The following is a 20,295-nucleotide window of genomic DNA, read 5'->3' as shown; positions in this document are numbered from 1 at the left end:
GCCTGACACCCGATACACAGATTGACACACAAACAGCCTGGCACACGATACACAGATGAACACACAAACAGCCTGGCACACGATACACAGATGGACACACAAACAGCCTGACACACGATACACAGATGGACACACAAACAGCCTGACACACGATACACAGATGGTCACACAAAGAGCCTGACACACGATACACAGACGCACACACAAACAGCCTGGCACACAATACACAGATGGACACACAAACAGCCTGACACACAATACACAGATGGACAGACAAACAGCCTGACACACAATACACAGATGGACACACAAAGAGCCTGACACACGATACACAGACGCACACACAAACAGCCTGGCACACGATACACAGATGGACACACAAAGAGCCTGACACACGATACACAGACGCACACACAAACAGCCTGACACACAATACACAGACGCACACACAAACAGCCTGACACACAATACACAGACGCACACACAAACAGCCTGACACACGATACACAGGACACACAAACAGCCTGACACATGATACACAGACGCACACACAAACAGCCTGGCACACGTTACACAGACGGACACACAAACAGCCTGACACACGATACACAGACGCACACACAAACAGCCTGGCACACAATACACAGAGGGACACACAAACAGCCTGACACACGATACACAGACGCACACACAAACAGCCTGGCACACAATACACAGAGGGACACACAAACAGCCTGACACACGATACACAGGACACACAAACAGCCTGACACACGATACACAGACGCACACACAAACAGCCTGACACACGATACACAGACAGACACACAAACAGCCTGACACATGATACACAGAGGGACACACAAACAGCCTGACACACGATACACAGGACACACAAACAGCCTGACACACGATACACAGACGCACACACAAACAGCCTGGCACACGTTACACAGACGTACACACAAACAGCCTGACACACGATACACAGAGGGACACACAAACAGCCTGACACACAATACACAGGACACACAAACAGCCTGACACACGATACACAGACGCACACACAAACAGCCTGGCACACGTTACACAGACGTACACACAAACAGCCTGACACACGATACACAGAGGGACACACAAACAGCCTGATACACGATACACAGACAGACAGACAAACAGCCTGACACATGATACACAGACACACACAAACAGCCTGACACACGATACACAGACGGACAGACAAACAGCCTGACACACACGATACACAGCCAGACGCATAATATACACAACCTGATCTGATACCAGACCAGACAAGACAATCCCATGATTAATATTATGAGCAATGATCCACGTGTTTGGGAACGGTGTTACACCATCAGCCAAGTTACAGAGCCTGACCACCAGTGCACTCACCCCACTGAAATCCTCTCCGCTGATGGTAATCTTCTGGAATGTGGGGACCAAGTCAATCTCCTCATCTAGCTCCGCCTTTACATCCTGGGGCGTCACATCTTCATCCACAAAGGATGGTCGACTCCGCTCCACAGGGGATGATAGGGTCTGTGAGGAAGTGCTGGAAAACATGGAATATGCTGTATTTTCACCTCTACAAAGACAAATGTCACCAAAACCACAACAAAATCACAAACTTAAAATAACTCAACAAGAGGACAAAATCATCAAAATCCCCTGCAATGTTAGACAATTGTCGTGAATAAATATATGGAACTTGTTGTCATGTTAACTTGAAACATATTTGTTGAAAAAATTAAAAACAATCAAAAAGAGCAAGTTCATCTCTAGACCTATCTATTTGTCAAGATGATGAAATATTGTATGTTTTTCAAGATCTGCTCCAAAAACGGGCACAACCACCCTAGGTCAAAGTTGTTACCATGGAAACACGAAAATAAATGTTTAAAAAAGAAATAAAAAAGCACCAGTTGACCACTTGACCTATCCGTGTATCAAGTTTGGTGAAGAAATGTACGGTTTTCAAATCTGCTCCGGAAACGACTTACACAGGCAGACGCTATCCATTTTAATCCCCCTCAAAATGCATTGCGAGCGGATAATTAATCTAAACTATACTTCACATTGGTCAAAGCCTATACTTCCCTGAATATAAATCACCAGAAAAAGAAGTATTGGCAGAAAATTTGATAATATTACCATGACTTTTCCATGACAAATAATTTAATGGCAATCGTCTATTTCCAAAAACTATCCCATGTCTGTGAAAATCAAACTAAAATTCCATGACTCTTCCACGATTCGGTGACCTGTTTGAACCCTGTTTTGAAAACTTAAATTAAAACTGGACAAACAGTAGCACATCTATTTGCCAAATATAATTTGCTTGACTTTCAACTATATTGACTTGTAATTCCATGTTGACCACAGTGCAAGTGAGTGGGTGAGTGAGTATGGTTTTACGCCGCTTTTAGCAATATTCCGGCAATGTCACGGCGGGGGACACTAGAAATGGGCTTCACACATTGTACCCATGTTGGGAATCGAACCCGGGTCTTCGGCGGGACGAGCGAACGCTTTAACCACTAGGCTACCTGACCGTCCCACATACAGTGCAAGTGAGATGTATTGGATACAAAATATAAACGATTAAGATGGATTGACTTAGTCGCGATTTCGTGATATTCTTGCATAGTTGTCATAGATATATATATCATATAACATTCACATTCAATCTGTGCGATTAAAATCGCGTACTTCTTTCATTTTTATTTCATCAGCATTGACACTCTCATTTTCACCTATAAATATCGAAAATAATTTTCTGCTTGAATAAAATTATCAACCTTACCTACACATTTCAACAACAAACTAACACGATAGTTTATTCAATCAAAAGTTGTCATTTTGAAACAGTGAGTTTTATACTCACAACACTGCATGCCATCTCTTACTGTGCACAACCGATTCCTATATCGCTGCATGGAGCTTTGCATCGGCTGACAGTGGTGGAGTGCACAACATTGTTGTGTGAATTATGAAGTTTGAACTATTTCTAGTAGCCAAACAGTAAGTAAGATTTAGAGTTTTTAGAATAAGCTACGATATGTTTCCTTTAAGGTTTGTCCATAAAAATTTAAAACTGTGACTCAATCATCATTCAACTGTAACTCATAAACATGGTGAATGTCAACAGTCTTTTTAACTTTTGGTAACTTGTAAACATGTCCTGGCTGCTGCACATGGCAAACAGGCCGACTTCTGCGGGACATAAACAATATATTGTTGCTAATTAAACAAAAGAGGGGGGCACGGGTGGCACAGTCGTCAAAGGCGCCGCAATTCGCTGTGCAGAGTTGCGTCCCTTGGGCACGCCAGAAACCTCTGGTTGTGGGTTCAAATCCCGGTTCGCCCCAATTATGTTTCTAGGTTTGTCAGCACCATACCCGTGCTCGTGGGTTTCACCGAAGTGGTAAACGTCTAAGACCTGCATCACTTCGGGCTTTCCTCCCACATTAAGCTGACACGCCGTGATAGTTCTGGAATACTGTTAAAAGCGGCGTTAAACCCAACTCACTCACTCACTCACTAAACAAAAGAGTGAACCTGGGGCAACATTCGTTGTATAATAAACGTAGGATGAACTGTCACTTCTAATTAATTGAAAATTCAATAATATTTCCTTCGATATGGTACACACTACGGACGGACATAGACAGTAGAATTGATGAAAGCACCGTGTTTCATCCCCTCTGGAATACAAATATCATATTTTTGGCCAACAAACTGTAACATCATTTACAACAGTCACTTTTTCATGTCATCACTTTGAACATATAAAATTACAATCTAAAAAAACATTGTCGAAGACCTAGAAATTTGCTAACTGCAGATTCTTGTCTCCCTCATGCCAACAAAATGAAAAGCTGACAGTGGTAAACACGCCTCCTAAACAATTCATAATTGTACTCGCGAATAATTCCTCCTAGTCGACAATGAACAGAAATACATAAATATTAATGTAATTTCTCCTAAAGTAAACAATGAACAGAACTATGAATTCCACTGTAATTTCTTTTAATACTCATGTAATATTTTTTAATATTTTTACTGGAATCATTAATTCTCGAAAATAGGATATCTAATATGACTATATAATCCAGTAACATAAATTGCAACATAATTCGAGTCACAAATACTGAAAATCAAATACAGTTTCCACAATGAGCATGGTGAGAAGACACAATATTAGCAAAATCTCATCACACGCCAAAAAAAGCTCATTCTTTTGGACTAGGGGACATTTTCTCTCATAAGTAAAAATCCTGATTCTGGGTCAAAAAGATTCTCGAGGAAAGAATATTCAAATGGGAAAATATTCCAATGTTAGTAAGATACAGGCTGTGGTAATAAAATCCTTGGCAAAAATTTCTACTGATATTTTTTACCTAGGGTATTACTGTCTCCCAGAAAGAATCACCACAGGGTGAATTAAATATCCTATTGTAGTAACACAAATATTGAATTGCATGAATTGGAGGTAAACATTTCAAATAATATCTTTTATGAATATGTACAAGTTCAAGATTAACAAGGTCTGGATTAACGACGTTTCACTATTTTCATTTGATCTGCCTCTGCCTCTAAGGTAATTTGTGACAACACGGAGATTGATGTTTGTTGTTCTATGTGCCACAGGTACTGACTAAGATACTTATGTGTGAAATTAAAGAGTGCCAAAGAAGAAGAATGTCCAACCTTGACATACAGACACATGTCCAATACAGACACTTGTTAATCCAGGCCTACTTAATCCAGAACCCAGCCCTGTTTTTGGAACGCGTACATTCAGTAAAAAAGATATTATTCTGCCGAACCATGACTCATTAATCCAGATATTTGTCAATCTGAACAATTTCATTCGTAAGTTTACTGTCAAAGTTATTTGGGATTGGCTGAAAATACAAGACCTGGATGAAACAGTTTCATCAGTTTTCGAATCCTGCTGTCAAATAGTCTGTCTCAAACAAGTTTGGTTTGTTTCAATCACAACACTTTATTAGTCTTGGCACAACTGTCTCCTTACAAAAAGCCTCCAAAATATCAGTCTGCGACCTTAGCCATAGTCCGTAGCCTGTTTCCAGTAACATTCTGTTCAGTCTCATAAAATCCGCTAACAATAGTGCATATGACAACACTTAAATGTTTAAAATACAATGCTAAGAGCCAAGTTCAGGATAGTGAACACAAATGCTCTTGGCACACACTGTATTATCATAAAAAAATTAAGAATTCAAATTACCGTATAGTGAACAATCCTAATTAGCACCCCTTCCGGTTGATAAATGTACACAAGGCTGTTTATTTGTGCATAATATGTTTGTTATAGGCATCCTTAATTATGGGCAATTAAATTCTGGAAAAATATATCTGTCGTTTATAAACATTTCAGCATAAACCACGAAATTTACGCTCTTTGAACTCTGTTGTTTTTCACCAAAATAATATTCTAATAAGAGCCCCCTATTTCTAATTTTGAGAGCGCCCTGTCGAATACGGTAAACAAAATAGTGAAACACAACAGCCATATGTCTAACAAACTACCAGGACCTATATTCAGTCACCTTGACAGAATAATCACAAACAATTCCTGACAATTATATTCTATTCTCTATTTTCATACCCGCATAATACGCACACTCACCCGAATAGCAACATCATGACGAATAGCAAGCACCTGCTTCACAAAGGAATTGGAACGTATCAATGCTGCAAGTGCCTACAGCATGTACATACAGCTTTCACTACAAGGCTAATCGCATCACTATAAGCCTAATGACATAACCCATGATTGAGATTCACTTCTTTGTACCCAAACAAGAGCAGCAACAATACACTTTATATTGACCTATCTTATCCCGGCCAATCAGCGACTGCTTGTCTGAGTGTATAGTCTTTTCTTAATAGATCTATGGCCATTGAGGAGTTGTTTGGTTAATACGACTTACTCCTCCTTTTACTCCCTGGTCTTCAGGAAAAAATCTATACATTTTATATTTTAGTAATAAAAAGAACAGAGATAACTCAAATAAGGGACAATAAAAAGACGACTATGATGAATAATGAGATTTTTAATTACAAGATTATTTTAAAAGTGAGCCTGAAGGCATTTTATATTACATTTTCATTCAACCAGTCTGAGATTTATCCACAAGTCCGAAGCAGAAGTCAAATTTAATTTTGTTGTCTTGTCAGCTCAGCTAATAATATTACATAAAATAAAACTAAATTCTACTGAAAATGATGCTAAGAGCTAAGGTTGGGCTAGTTGTAAAAGGTTTGGGCACAGACTGCAAACCGACCTTCATCCATGGCCAAGCCATGTTGCATATTGCAAACAAAGTCAGTGATGATGAATATCTTCAAATAGTTGTTATTGAATCAAGTGAGGCAGGTTATTTGAAATGATACAAGCAAGGTGAAAAGGACATAACTAATAAATTATGCATGAACTGATTGAATAAATTTCTCACTATTCAAAAGTGACTTTGAAAGTCAGTGTAAATGCGCGTCTTTGTCATTCATAACGAAATAGTAGCAATCATATTCCTTTGTATCCCATTGGGATGCCCTGCTACAATTCGTACCCAGCAACCTATGCTTGTCTCTCTATGGGAAAACAGGGTTAGAATTGGTCCCAGCAACCTATGCTTGTCTCTCTATGGGAAAACAGGGTTAGAATTGGTCCCAGCAACCTATGCTTGTCTCTCTATGGGAAAACAGGGTTAGAATTGGTCCCAGCAACCTATGCTTGTCTCTCTATGGGAAAACAGGGTTAGAATTGGTCCCAGCAACCTATGCTTGTCTCTCTATGGGAAAACAGGGTTAGAATTGGTCCCAGCAACCTATGCTTGTCTCCCTATGGGAAAACAGGGTTAGAATTGGTCCCAGCAACCTATGCTTGTCACCCCATGGGGATACTGGGTTAGAATTAGTCTCCAGAAAACGTATTCTTGTCTCCCAAAGGGGGCGCGGGGTTAGAATTGGTCCCCAGCAATCTTTAATGCCTGTTGCATGAGGTGACTAAATGGATCTGCTTGTCAGGCTTGTTAACTGACAGATTGTGATATTATTCACACATTTTTAGTCCACTAGTCCTTATTATGATATAAAAACCCTTAAAAATGACAAATTTCTAATAGTCCTTATGATACCTAACTATTGGTCAGTTCGGCAAGGACAACAGGACTAGTGTCTATTTCTAACGCTGCTTGGTGACTGGGCTGATCCTGTGTCAACACTTGATTTGGTCCAGATTTCATTATTTACAGACTGCTGTCACTTTGTTCAAGTGTTTCAAAATAAGAGGAGGTCCTTGAGTTTTGCTGCCACAGTAGTTGAATCTAGGGATCCCTAAATTTATAATATTATGCTGCTTTGAACAGTATTATTCCAGTCATATCACAGCGTGGGAGGAAAGCCCTAAGTGACGCTGGCCTTAGATGTTTACCACTTTGATGAAACTCACGTGCACGGGTATGGTGCTGCCAAACCTTGAAACAAAATCAGGAATATTATTTATCAAGGTTATCTACGGATTAACCTTTTCTTCACACAATTTGTAACTTAATTTACTGAACAGAAGACTCAAACATTAATATTGTCTTTCAAATTCAAGGCCCTTTGGCTACCCTTTATGTTATTGGCCCAATAACAGAACTTTTCTACTACATACAGAGATGGGACATTGACACCTATCTGTGACTTAGGCACTCGTCTGTAGCCTGAGTCCAGTAAATTGGCTTTGCTCTAAGAAGCTTAGCTTATATCAGTCCCTGTCCATCTTCCCGAGGCAAGCATGTCCACCGGCCCATAACAAATCCTAGTTCCCACCACCACCATTTCAAGCCTAATTTTTTGTGCTAAAATATGAGTGGACTATCACAAAGAACGTATTACAAAATCAACATCCATGTTCCAAAAACGTTGTCGTCTTACAAATTTTCGCTGAAATGATTTGATAAAATTAAGCTAAGATAAATTTTCAATCAGCCGCAAACTTTCTTGAAATTTTAACTGACATGACATGACACGCCTACTGCAGTGACTGAAAAGCAGTGCTATTTTTAGACAACCCCATTCTGAGCATTTCATGTTGCCGCGACGTGGAGTGATACTACTATCTATTATCACTTGTCTGTATGCCTCCATTATTGTAAGAGAAAAATGCAATAGTAATAAGTATCTTTACTGTGGTAATCTATCATTTTCTTAGTCCGTCACGGATGAAAATACCTGAGATGGACAGTAAGTTTTGAAAAGTTGCCCGATGGTCGAGAGTTAAAGTTACTAAGCTGACAATCCAACATTTATTGTTATTGTCTGAGAACTAACATTAAACAGCGGTATTCTTACATTTACCCTTTTGTTGTTTTTGTTTGTCTAGAAAATTCTGGACTGGCAACATTTTGTTTGGTCTAGTAACCTTGCAATGTTCCCTACACAGACCTCTGTTGTCAGTCAGTCAGTTGCATTGTTCTAGAGTCATTTTTTAAGCAGGACTGGATGCAAAGGGGGAGGGAAAAGAATGATCTCCATCAGTCTACAAGACGTACTTTAAGTAATTGTCATCATGGTCATGAACAGAATTCGGAAAAAAACAAGGTGATTGTTTTCTCTAGGTGAATGTTTGAGTGATGTTTGTTCACACTTCAGCAATATTTCAGTGATGTGACTGGGACAACAAGGATGATTTTCACACATTGTACCAAACTGTGGAATCAAACTTGGTCTTAGGTGTGACAAACAAACACCTTAACTACAAGGCCCACCCATACCACTATTCCACCAAGACTGTCATCTATTACAGCGATAGAAACTTTTAGTTTTAGTACACCAGTCCTAATGATGACAACATATAGCAAAACCCTTAAAATGACAAATTTCTATTAGTCCTTATGATATCTTTGCTATCAGTCAGTTTGGCAAGGACTACAGGACTACAGGACTACAGGACTAGTGCCAATTTCTAATGCTGTATTGAAGTATCAGTGTGAGCAGTGCAAATCTAGACACTAGCATAGAAATTTGTTTTCGTATCCAGGGTTTTATTTCAACTTGCTTGTAACATTTCTTACAGCCTTGTGGGGCGGTCAGGTAGCCTAGTGGTTAAAGCGTTCGCTCATCGCGCAGAAGATCCGGGTCAAATCCCGACATGGGTACAATGTGTGAAGCCCATTTCTGGTGTCCCCCGCCGTGATATTGCTGGGATATTGCTGAAAGCGGCATAAAACCATACTCACTCACTCACTCACTCACTCACTCTTACGGCCTTGTAAGATCAGCTTGTACTCCATCCTCTATATCTCCAGGGCTCGCATTTTGAAAAACCTACACTAATCCCTGGATCCATCCACAAGGTTTTCATGAATTCCATATATATATATATATATATATATATATATATATATATATATATACACACACAAGTATGATCCAATTGCAGAAGAGAGTGCTTTTCGTTTCCAAATCTATATATATTTATATATATATTAACCCTAAAGTCTACTGTAAATGAGGATAAAACAAGTTTAGGCTTTGTGAGTAGATGTAAATATTTTGGACTATTGCACCATTGGAAATTGGCACTAGTCCTTTAGTCCTCGCCAAACTGCCCAATGGTTACGGTATCATAAGGACAACTTCTTTGAGTGGCATTTAGAAGTTGGAGTGATGAAGTAAGACGAGTTCTATGGATGAATATTGTAATAAAGAAGTTGTTCATCCATAGAACTCGTCTTACTTCATAAGGACAAGTTGAAATCGGCCATTTTGAAGGGTTTTGCTATATGTTGTCATTATAAGGACTAGTGGACTAAACGTGTTAGCTTCTATCACTGCTTATAGCTTTTGTGTGAATCATATCCTAATCTGTCAGTTGAATGTGTAGAGGAAGAAGTTTTTTATTTGCACTAAGGCCATTGGCCCATATACAATACATACATTTGAAATAGTGTGGTACATGCAAAAAAGGTAATGTCAGGTACTAATTTGCAGATTTACAGACTTTTCATAATTACGTCTCCTTTAAGAGCTGTAATACAAGTATTTACATAGTTTTCCAAGTACTTGTTTACATGAGGATGACAGCAGCATTTTGAATTTATGCATATCTGGATTGTGGCAAAAGGTTGTTGGTAAGTACAGTTGTCTAATATCGTTGTAATATTCACATTCTGAAGTAAAGTGGGAGGAAATCCCAAAGCAATACAGGATATTAATCACTGTGGTAAAAGCTCACAAGCCGTGTCATAAACTGGCAAACCAAGGACCGTAACGGGCATACAGTGTTGGAGTGAGTGAGTGAGTTTGGTTTTACGCCGCTTTTAGCAATATTCCAGCAATATCATGGCGGGGAACACCAGAAATGGGCTTCACACATTGTACCCATGTCGGGATTCGAACCCGGGTCTTCGGCGTGACGAGCGAACGCTTTAACCACTAGGCTACCCGACCGCCCCGCATACAGTGTTGGCAATTAAGGTGGTGGTGGGTAGCAATATTCCAGCTATATGAAGGCGGGCTGTAAAATAATCGAGTCTGGACCAGACAATCCAGTGATTGACATCATGAGCATCGATCCACGCAATTGGGATACGATGACATGCATCAACCAAGTCAGCGAGCCTGACCACCCAATCCTGTTATTCGCCTCTTACGACAAGCAAAGTCTCCTTTCACGGCAAGCATGGGTTGCTGAAGACCTATTCTACCCCGGATCTTCATGGGTCTGGAAATTAAGGGGTTACATTGGATGCTGGAGTCTTCCGCCATCTAGGGACCTTGAACTTTCAACATTAGGGACAGGAAAAGGACCCTTTGACCTTTATTCTTAATTCTAAATAGTGAGCGCTGAAGTGTGATTCACACAACACGTGTATCCTGGCAACCAAAGGATGTACCAGGTTTGTTCCTGCTGAGACGGATGACGTGGACTGTACTACAGTTTCAATAAGGAAACTGAGAACGCACTATAGCTTCAAAATGATTCTCTGGGAAACAGCTAATTATTGTGACATATGTATGTGAGACCGGATTAAATGATCAATATTACTAATTTAGCTTGTAGCCAGATGAAAGCTTTCAGATGTGATTGTAGCCACACGAATTATTGAACCAAGATAATTCAATGACAATTCCTTTCAGTGAACCTTAATCCACCTTCATGTTTCAAGGTCAAGTGCCAATTTTTTAAAGCATCTTACATTACTAATTAAAAACATGATGCTGTTGCCTATCCTCATATAAGATTATTATAATCATCATTATTATTATTATTATTATTAACTGAAGCAGGTAAAATACAGGTCAGGCATTTCAAACACATTCCTTCAAATCAAGTTTACCAGACTTACCGTATTCGACGTAATAAGCGCCCAGGGCGCTCTCAAAATAAGAAATAGGGGGCTCTTATTAGAATATTATTTTGGTGAAAAACAACAGAGTTCAAAGAGCGTAAATTTCGTGGTTTATGCTGAAATGTTTATAAACGACAGATATATTTTTCCAGAATTTAATTGCCCATAATTAAGGGTGCATATAACAAACATATTATGCACGAATAAACAGCCTTGTGTACATTTATCAATCGGAAGGGGTGCTAATTAGGATTGTTTACTAGCAAGTATATTAAAAGAGTTGAAAGATAAATTTCGTGGTTTATGCTGACAGCCTGAAATATTTATGTACGACAGATATATTTTTTTAGAATTTAACTGCCCATAATTAAGGGTGCATATAACACTTGAGTGCGTATTGTACGCGAATAAAATAATGTGAACAGTGATCAATCGGAAGGGGTGCTAATTGGTATTGTTCACCAGCCAATATATTAGCAAATACCGCCGTGGGCGCTTATTAGAGCGGGGCGCTTATTACGTCGAATACGGTAATCGACTAGAATGAAGTCTGGGTCTAGACAATTCTGAATGGTCTACAGCGATAGAAATGGCACCATTCCTATAGTCCTTGCCAAACTGCTGAATAGTTTAGGTATCATAAGGACTAGTAGAAATTTGCCATTTGTTTAGGATTTTGTTCAATGTAATCAAAGGACTAGTGGACTAAAACTGTTAGTTTCTATCGCTAGTCTATTTGGCACCACCGTTGCGTAATGCCTGACATCTAGCGATATGATATATATATCACTGGTATCACAATACAGTAGAACACGGATATAACGAACTACAAGAGACCAGAGAAATCAGTTCGTTATATCCGTTGTTCGTTGTTCGTTATACACGTTTTCGCTCGGAAATGTCCGCCATCTTGGATAAGACACAACATAATACACGTAATTGCAGTGTTACACGTGAATTCTTCATGGCCTAATTTCACTGCAAGTTCGCCAGCTTTGGTCTGCAGTAACGGACCACTAACGTAATGTTTTTGCTTCTCATGGCTTGAAACCACTTGAAGAGGGCGTCCTCTACGTCTTGGTTATTGGCAGCTCGTAACCCCCGGACAGGTCCAAAATCAGTCGAGTCACAGGATTCAAGAATGCATTCTCTCTTCTTCATAATTGCAATGTCTTTCTTGGTTTTTATGCCAGCATCAATAGTAATAATAATTCTCATATGCAAGTGAACTGACACTTGGAGACAATATCGTAATAATGTATATGTTTAATGTTTGTTTTACAGACAAGATTACATGTACAGGTAAGATTAACACAATGCAAATTTAACAAGGTTGATCCGTCACTGCTAATTGTATTGATTTGCCGCCATTGTGTTGATTCGCCACTGATTGCGTACAGCCAATTGTCAGTGACACTTGACACTGAGAGATTTCTCAGTTCGCTATACACGTCACTAATTAGTGATAGATGGGCTTGTCGGTGATCAGATATCAGTTCGCTGTATCTGTTAGTTCACTGTAGAGAGTTAGTTAAATACGTAAATTTAATATGATATGATATAGGAGAAAAAGAGGGGATTTTTTAACAGTTTGTTGTATCCGTTTGTTCGCTATATCAGTGTTCGTTATATCCATGTTCTACTGTACAACACAAGTGAGTGAGTGCGTATGATTTTACGCCGCTTTTAGCAATATTCCAGCAATATCACAGCAGGGGACACTACAAGTGGGCTTCACACATTGTACCCATGTCGGGAATCGAACCCGGGTCTTCTGCATGATGAGCGAACGCTTTAACCGTTAGGCTACCCGGCCGCACCCAATACACCCCAAAAATAGAAAGAAATTATTTCATTGAACTCAATACCCCCTTGCTCAATAGTGATATGTGTTGACTGCTCAGCACAACCTGAATACAACTTTTTTTTAAAACCAACATTTGGGGTGTCCGCCATTACCACCATGTCCTCATCTTTAGCCATGCTTACTGTCAGCCATGCTACTTCTGCCGTTACGGGAGCTATCCCCATCAGTTCCTGTTCCATTTATATCGCGATTTCACAAACTTCAAGTATCGTCTGTACAATATATTACCGATTATTTCACAAGAATTGTTAAAACTTCGCAGCCCTTAGCTAGCACAGACATAATAGTCCCTATATTTTGACACTAAAATGGACTGCAAATGTTATTAAGAGTATGAGCCTTGACCGGCTGGTGGAGTAAACGTTTTGGCACAGACCGTAGTGCAGACAGAATTTCATTGAATAAGCATAGTAAGTACATTTTCACGGAAAGCTACAGTCAGGACCTGCCGACATAGTTATTCTTAGCTCTGGTTCATCCACTGAGTAACACACTCAGCAAAGCATAAACACACTCCAAAATATATGTGCAGCCAAACCCCAAACGAATGTGTCGAATTCTCGGTTGTGTTGAAATTGAACCCAGGTCTTTGACGTAACGAGCGAATGCTTTAACCACTAAGCTACCCGACCGCCCCACACAATGACTGGTATCAACTAAGGGATCATTTAGGATTCCGTCTATCATGATAAGATTCATAATTTACCATCATGTTGTGTGTCAAAGAAAAAATAATGAACTTAATAAATTATATTTATTACTCAATTAAATTTCATGTCTAATGGATATTATTATTGAAACCAATTATAACAAATTTAAAGATCAGAACAGGTTCCTAATATAAAACACATTCCATACTTAATAACTTGACTGATTCAGGTAAATTCAAGACAATTTACAAATTTATGCAAATAGCTTCGATCTTTTTCTTTGTGTAATTGAAAATAGTTTTCAAAGAGTGAATGTCCAAAAACTGGTTCATTTGTTGTTTGCTCAGTGAAGCATGGTTTGATTAAACAGGCTGGATATGAAGTTTGCAGAATTTCACAAACGTAAACATTTTCATAACTATCACAAGATCCGCATTGTGTGATATATCAGTTTTCTGATACCACCAATTGTGAAAAACTCATTGTGGTTTAAGATATGAGTTTCAACCTTGAGAATCAAGTAACTGTAGTCAGGCAGCTGTGAATGAAAATGACATCAATGTGGAGTGCGCCAACTACATAATACAGTAAACTACGGTTATAACGAACTCAAATGGACCACTTATTTCAGTTCGTTATAACCGTAGTTCGTTATAAGCATATATACAACATCTATACAGCAAATGACCGGGACCAAAAATAAAGTTCATTATATCCGTCAGTTCGTTATAAGCGTGTTCGTTTTAAACGTATTTTACTGTATATGAATCATGTCATACACATGACTGGGGATACATCCATGCTATTTTAACATTTGATATACTAGATAAACACAAACACAGTAATGGATGTACACAAACAGTTTGGCCTAATCAACAGTAATTGTAGCCTGCTCTGAGAACATAATGCTCTTTGAGATGAGGGGCGGTCGGGTAGCCTAGTGGTCAAAGCGTTCGCTCTTCACACCGAAGACCAGGGTTCGATTCCCGACATGGGTACAATGCGTGAAGCCCATTTCTGGTGTCCCCCCACCGTGATATTGCTGGAATATTGCTAAAAGCGGCGTAAAACCATACTCACTCACTCACTCACTCTTTGAGATGAACTCAAATACTGATTATGGAAAATATATACAGTTTTCATAAAAAGGGTACCACTCCTGCTCTACAGTTTCGTAAGTGTGTGTGATTTTTTTGTTTAACACTGCAATATTCCAGCAAAAACATGGCGGCCTGAAAATAATCAAGACTGGACCAGACAATCCAGTGACTGATATTGTGAACAATGATCCACGCCACCAGGGTACTAAGCCATCAGGGAACGAGCCTGACCACCCAGGCCATTTGGTAGCCTCTTAGTCTTACAACCAGCAGGGGTTCTGGACCTCATCTAATCCAGAATTGCCACTGAGGTGCTCCACAGGTTCCAGTCTTTGCCAAACAGGAAGGCTTCATTTTCAACACTGACATAAAACAAAGCAATAATGCTCAGACAAGTGTTCTTAGCGGTAATAACATAATTTTATTGCCAGACAAGAGGATGTGGTACAAGATTAATGGCAGTGTTCAATATAAGAAAGTCCTGGGGTTTTCCTCCAATGTATTTAAATCTAAGAAACCACATTTTACCATCAGAGTAATGACAAGGATCCCTTTATTAAATCAGTGAGTGAGTGTGAGTGAGTTTATTAAATCACAATTTGAGCAAGTTCCGAATATAAAGCACATTCCAAACACAATTACTTGACTGATTCAGGTAAATTCAAGACAATTAACGAGACTAGTGGCACTATACAACATTAAGAAAGTCAAATGTCAAGGATCCCCTTATCAATCGTATTTTAGCGCAATGAGTGGTATGAATTAAAGGATCCTTCAGGGTTTCGTCTATGGTATTTTGCAAAAGGAGGACCCCCTGCAAACTTATAACCATGTTATTAGTTCTTTGAAAGACTTGCAAATTCAAAGTTGACATGCTATGTGATATCATGCAATATTGCTGTGCAATGACGTGCAGGGAATGTGATACAAGGGTAAAGGATTAGATACATTCCACAAGCACAAAGTTTCAAACTATCAAAACAATTCTTTTTCTATCTGAGTGAGTGAGTTGGGTTTAACGCCGCTTTTAACAGTATTCCAGTTATATCGCGGCGTGTCAGCTTAATGTGGGAGGAAAGCCCGAAGTGATGCAGGTCTCAGACGTTTACCACTTCGGTGAAACCCACGAGCACGGGTATGGTGCTGACAAACTTAGAAACATAATCGGGTCGAACGGGGATTCGATCCCACAATCATAGGTTTCTGGCGTGCCCAAGGGACGCAACTCTGCACAGCGAATCACGGCGCCTAAGACGACTGGGCCACCCGTGCCCCCTTTTTCTATCTGAATGTGACTTGGTAAATAATATTGCTTAGAACAAAACAATATACTATTCTCTTTGATCGCTTTACTTAAACATGTTCAACCTGACTGTTTTGTCTTGTTTGACTATTGCCATCACACGTAACAATATTCCAGCTGATGATGGCCTGTAAATAAACAATCAACACCACACAAACCATTGAGTCAGTGAGTATGGTTTTACGCCGCTTTTAGCAATATTCCAGCAATATCACAGCGGGGGACACCAGAAATGGGCTTCACACATTGTACCCATGTCAGGAATCGAACCCGGGTCTTCAGCGTGACGAGCGAACGCTTTAACCACTAGGCTACCTGACTGCCCTTACCACACAAACCAATGTGACATAGTGAGCAGTGAGTTGTGATGACACGAAATAAAGTCACTGACCACCCAATCCACAAAGTCACCTCTAACAAGAAGCATTGGTTGCTGGGGACCAACTCTAACGCAGAATGCCCATAGGGTTGTTAGATATAAAGGGTGCCCCCGTTCACCGTTAGAACTAACCCTTATGATACCATAACTATTGGGCAGTTTGGCAAGGTCTACAGGACTAGTGTCAATTTCTAACGCTGTCTAAATATTTAACAATGAACATGTGGATAATGATAAGAACACCTTTTTTTCCAGTTTCATGTTGAATATTGAAGTGTGAATTAACTGATTCATTAACTTCAGTGTTAGAAATTGGCACTAGTCCTAAAGTCCTTGCCAAACTACCCAATGGTTAAGGTATCATAAGGACTAGTAGAAATTTGCCATTTTTACAGGTTTTGCTACATGTTATCATTATAAGGACTAGTGGAGTAAAACTGTTAGTTTCTACCGCTGAACTTGCAAATGAAGTGTCAGTGTTCGAAAGAAACATAGTCTGATTAGAAAAATTCTGGAAGGACCAGTAAATTGTTCTTGTACACTACTACTTTCATCATTAGGTAGATGGTTTAGTCAGTAGCATATCATTACTGCAGATGAGTCAAAACAAACATACAATTCCAGTTATGAAAACAACAGTTTTGGCCCACTAGTCCTTCAATGATAACATGTAGGAAAACCCTTAAATTGGGCAAATTTCTACTGGTCCTTATGATGTCTTAACTATAAGGCAGTTGGGCAAGGACTACAGGACTAGTGCCAATTTCTAACGCTGCATTTCTACATACTACCATAAATAAGAAATCAAACGAAGAAAATGTGAGAGTGACACAGATGCCTGTGTGGTTTGCCAAACAGTGTTAGAAAGTACAGAGCTCCAGATAAGCTGCGTATCTGCGTAAAAAACGCATCAGAAATGCATAAATACGCAGTTAAATAAAATCCAAGCGTATCAAATATGCAACGAACAGATACGCTACAAAAATAAAACTTGTGTGTATCATCAAAATATTGTGAAGTAACCCTGCATATTTGATTAGCAAATCAGCAACTTATTTTGAAATTATAAACAGGCATTCTGTCAACCTTGCCAAACTCCAAGATGACAGTTAAATCATGATCATTTGCCATCACACTTTCTTGTGGAAGTATCGTGGTATTTTTTAGTCCTATAAAGCTCTCGAACCCACACGACACCAGTTTGCAGGGACCAGATGAATAGTGTTTTTAAATATTTAACTTAAATACCCACATGTGTAAAAACTAGTGGGTAACAGAAATTTGAATACCGTATTTTCTTGAGTATAGTGCACACTTTTTTTTGAAAAAACACAGCTGTGTAGAAGGGGGTGCGCATTATACACGAATTATGATTTTGGATGTTTTTTTTCCCCCATGGAAAGACATTACCGTGAACACGAAACACCGGGAATACCATGTCAACAAATCCATACTGAAGTACGCAAAATAATTATGTAATTTATATGTCTGGCTATAAAAAGTGTTCTTTGTATATCTGGACTTATGTTTGTAACTTATTTCATTGATTTTATTCAAAATTTCTTATAATCTGATAATATTGTTTTTATTAATTTCGGCGAAATCGTGTGTGAAGGGATCGGAAGATCGCACAACTCACCGTTATTAACAGCAACCACGGTCAGAATACCGCTATTGACGCCTTGAAACAAACTTTAGTTGACAGAGAATGGATACATATATCATAAATGACATACTTTGACTCGTTAAAAGTCATATTTGTTTTTGTTTGACGATTCTATGTCAACATGAAATTCTCGCGATCACGTGATCATGTGCGCGTGAGCCTTGACGGTGACTGGTCAGACATGTTCCATGTAAAAAATAATACCCGGGAATAGCGATCAGCTGCTTCGCTTAGGGTTATTATTATTTTAAATATGTTTATTAAAGGTTGCATATAATTAAGAAAATAATGGAATATATTATTCCTGATAAATAAAATAGTTTCAGATACAATTGTTGCCGATCCTTGCATTAAAAATCTTATAAAGTTATATCATTGGGTGTGTCTTGACCGAATCACCGGTCGATTCCAAGAAAACGTGTGTACAGCTGATTGCTGTTTCCAGCTTAGTTTACGAGAAAATACGCAAGGTAATCTTAATCCCTAAATATAAAACAATGCCTAGCAGAACAATAAATACTATTTAAACGGTAAATAAACATGTCTGGTGATTTTTTATCTCAAATTTCGAATTTGTACTGACGAAGTTTCTCAGCACCCGTTCGTTTGCCGGACTTCGCTTAAAAGGGTACGGTGTAAAAAATTTCTGCGCATAATATTCAAATTTCTTTTTTTTCCAAAATATTGAACCTGCTAGAGGGGGGTGCGCATTATACATGGGTGCGCACTATACTCAAGAAAATATGGTATAAGGCAGTTGGGCAAGGACTACAGGACTAGTGCCAATTTTTAGCGCTGCATTTCTACATTCTACTAAAAAAAGAAATCAAACGAAGAAAATGTACGAGTGACACAGATGCCTGTGTGGTTTGCCCAACAGTGTTAGAAAGTACAGAGCTCCAGATAAGCTGCGTATCTGCATAAAATACGCATCAGAAATGCAGAAATACGCAGTTAAATAAAATCCAAGCGTATCAAATACGCATCGAACAGATACGCTACAAAAAAAAAACTTGTGCGTATCATCAAAATATTGTGAAGTAACCCTGCGTATTTGATTAGCAAATCAGCAACTTATTTTGAAATCATAAACAGGCATTCCATCAACCTTGCCAAACTCCAAGATGACAGTTAAATCATGATCATTTGCCATCACACTTTCTTGTGGAAGTATCGTGGTATTTTTGAGTCCTATAAAGCTCTCGAACCCACACGACACCAGTTTGCAGGGACCAGATGAATAGTGTTTTTAAATATTTAACTTAAATACCCACATGTGTAAAAACTAGTGGGTAACAGAAATTTGAATACCCAGATAGAATTACTGATAACCAATGATTTTAAAATGCATGGGTAAAATACCCACAACACCAAAAGCTAATCTGGAGCTCTGAAAATAGGCATGAAAGTCAAAGGTCCTATGTGAAGAGCTAACATAAGGAGGAGGGTTCGAAGTGCTATAGAACAGAATGTAAAGACCCCAAGACTTCCAAACAATTCTAACATTGCCCTCCATCAAAGTATAGAACCAGAAGCTAAACACACTTTCGTTACAAAACATATTGTAATGACATGTTCACAGGAGTAACAATAAAGGCATTGGATGCATTGGATGCACATGTATCATGCAGATCTCATACTTGTACACAATCTTAAAATGATCATAACTCCAATACTCTAACATAGACTTACTATAGTTGTAGCGCTAAAATAGCTCTGTGCAAGTTGGCCCAGGTCAAATTACATTTTCTTCTGGGGCATTTGTACCACAAGCAGGATACATTATCAATTACTCAAGCTATGAGTATGAAAATAACAAAGGATTTTCCACATTAATGCATGCACTGTTCCTTTGAGGATGCTAAAAGTGCTGATATTGTAAACCGATTCTGGCAAGAGGTACCAGGGACCATGACATTTTCCTTAATAGTACTGTAAAG

The 20,295-nt window shown here is 38.9% G+C and overlaps 1 protein-coding gene across 4 annotated transcripts in view; it reads right to left on the bottom strand.

Annotated features, from left to right (window-relative positions):
* Nucleotides 1-20,295, bottom strand: part of LOC124115188 (AMP deaminase 2-like) — a 76,227-nt gene that overhangs the window by 36,916 nt on the left and 19,016 nt on the right. For all 4 annotated transcript variants that reach the window (XM_046476098.2, XM_046476100.2, XM_046476101.2 and 1 more), the window contains one exon: nt 1,414-1,573. In XM_046476098.2, coding sequence (XP_046332054.2) covers nt 1,414-1,573 — 160 coding nt within the window. The remainder of the gene's footprint in view (nt 1-1,413; nt 1,574-20,295) is intronic.

The sequence above is a fragment of the Haliotis rufescens genome, unplaced genomic scaffold (genome assembly GCF_023055435.1).
Source record: "Haliotis rufescens isolate VD_foot unplaced genomic scaffold, xgHalRufe1.0.p SCAF_86, whole genome shotgun sequence".
NCBI lineage: Eukaryota > Metazoa > Mollusca > Gastropoda > Lepetellida > Haliotidae > Haliotis > Haliotis rufescens.
This window is presented reverse-complemented; position numbering and strand designations above follow the sequence as displayed.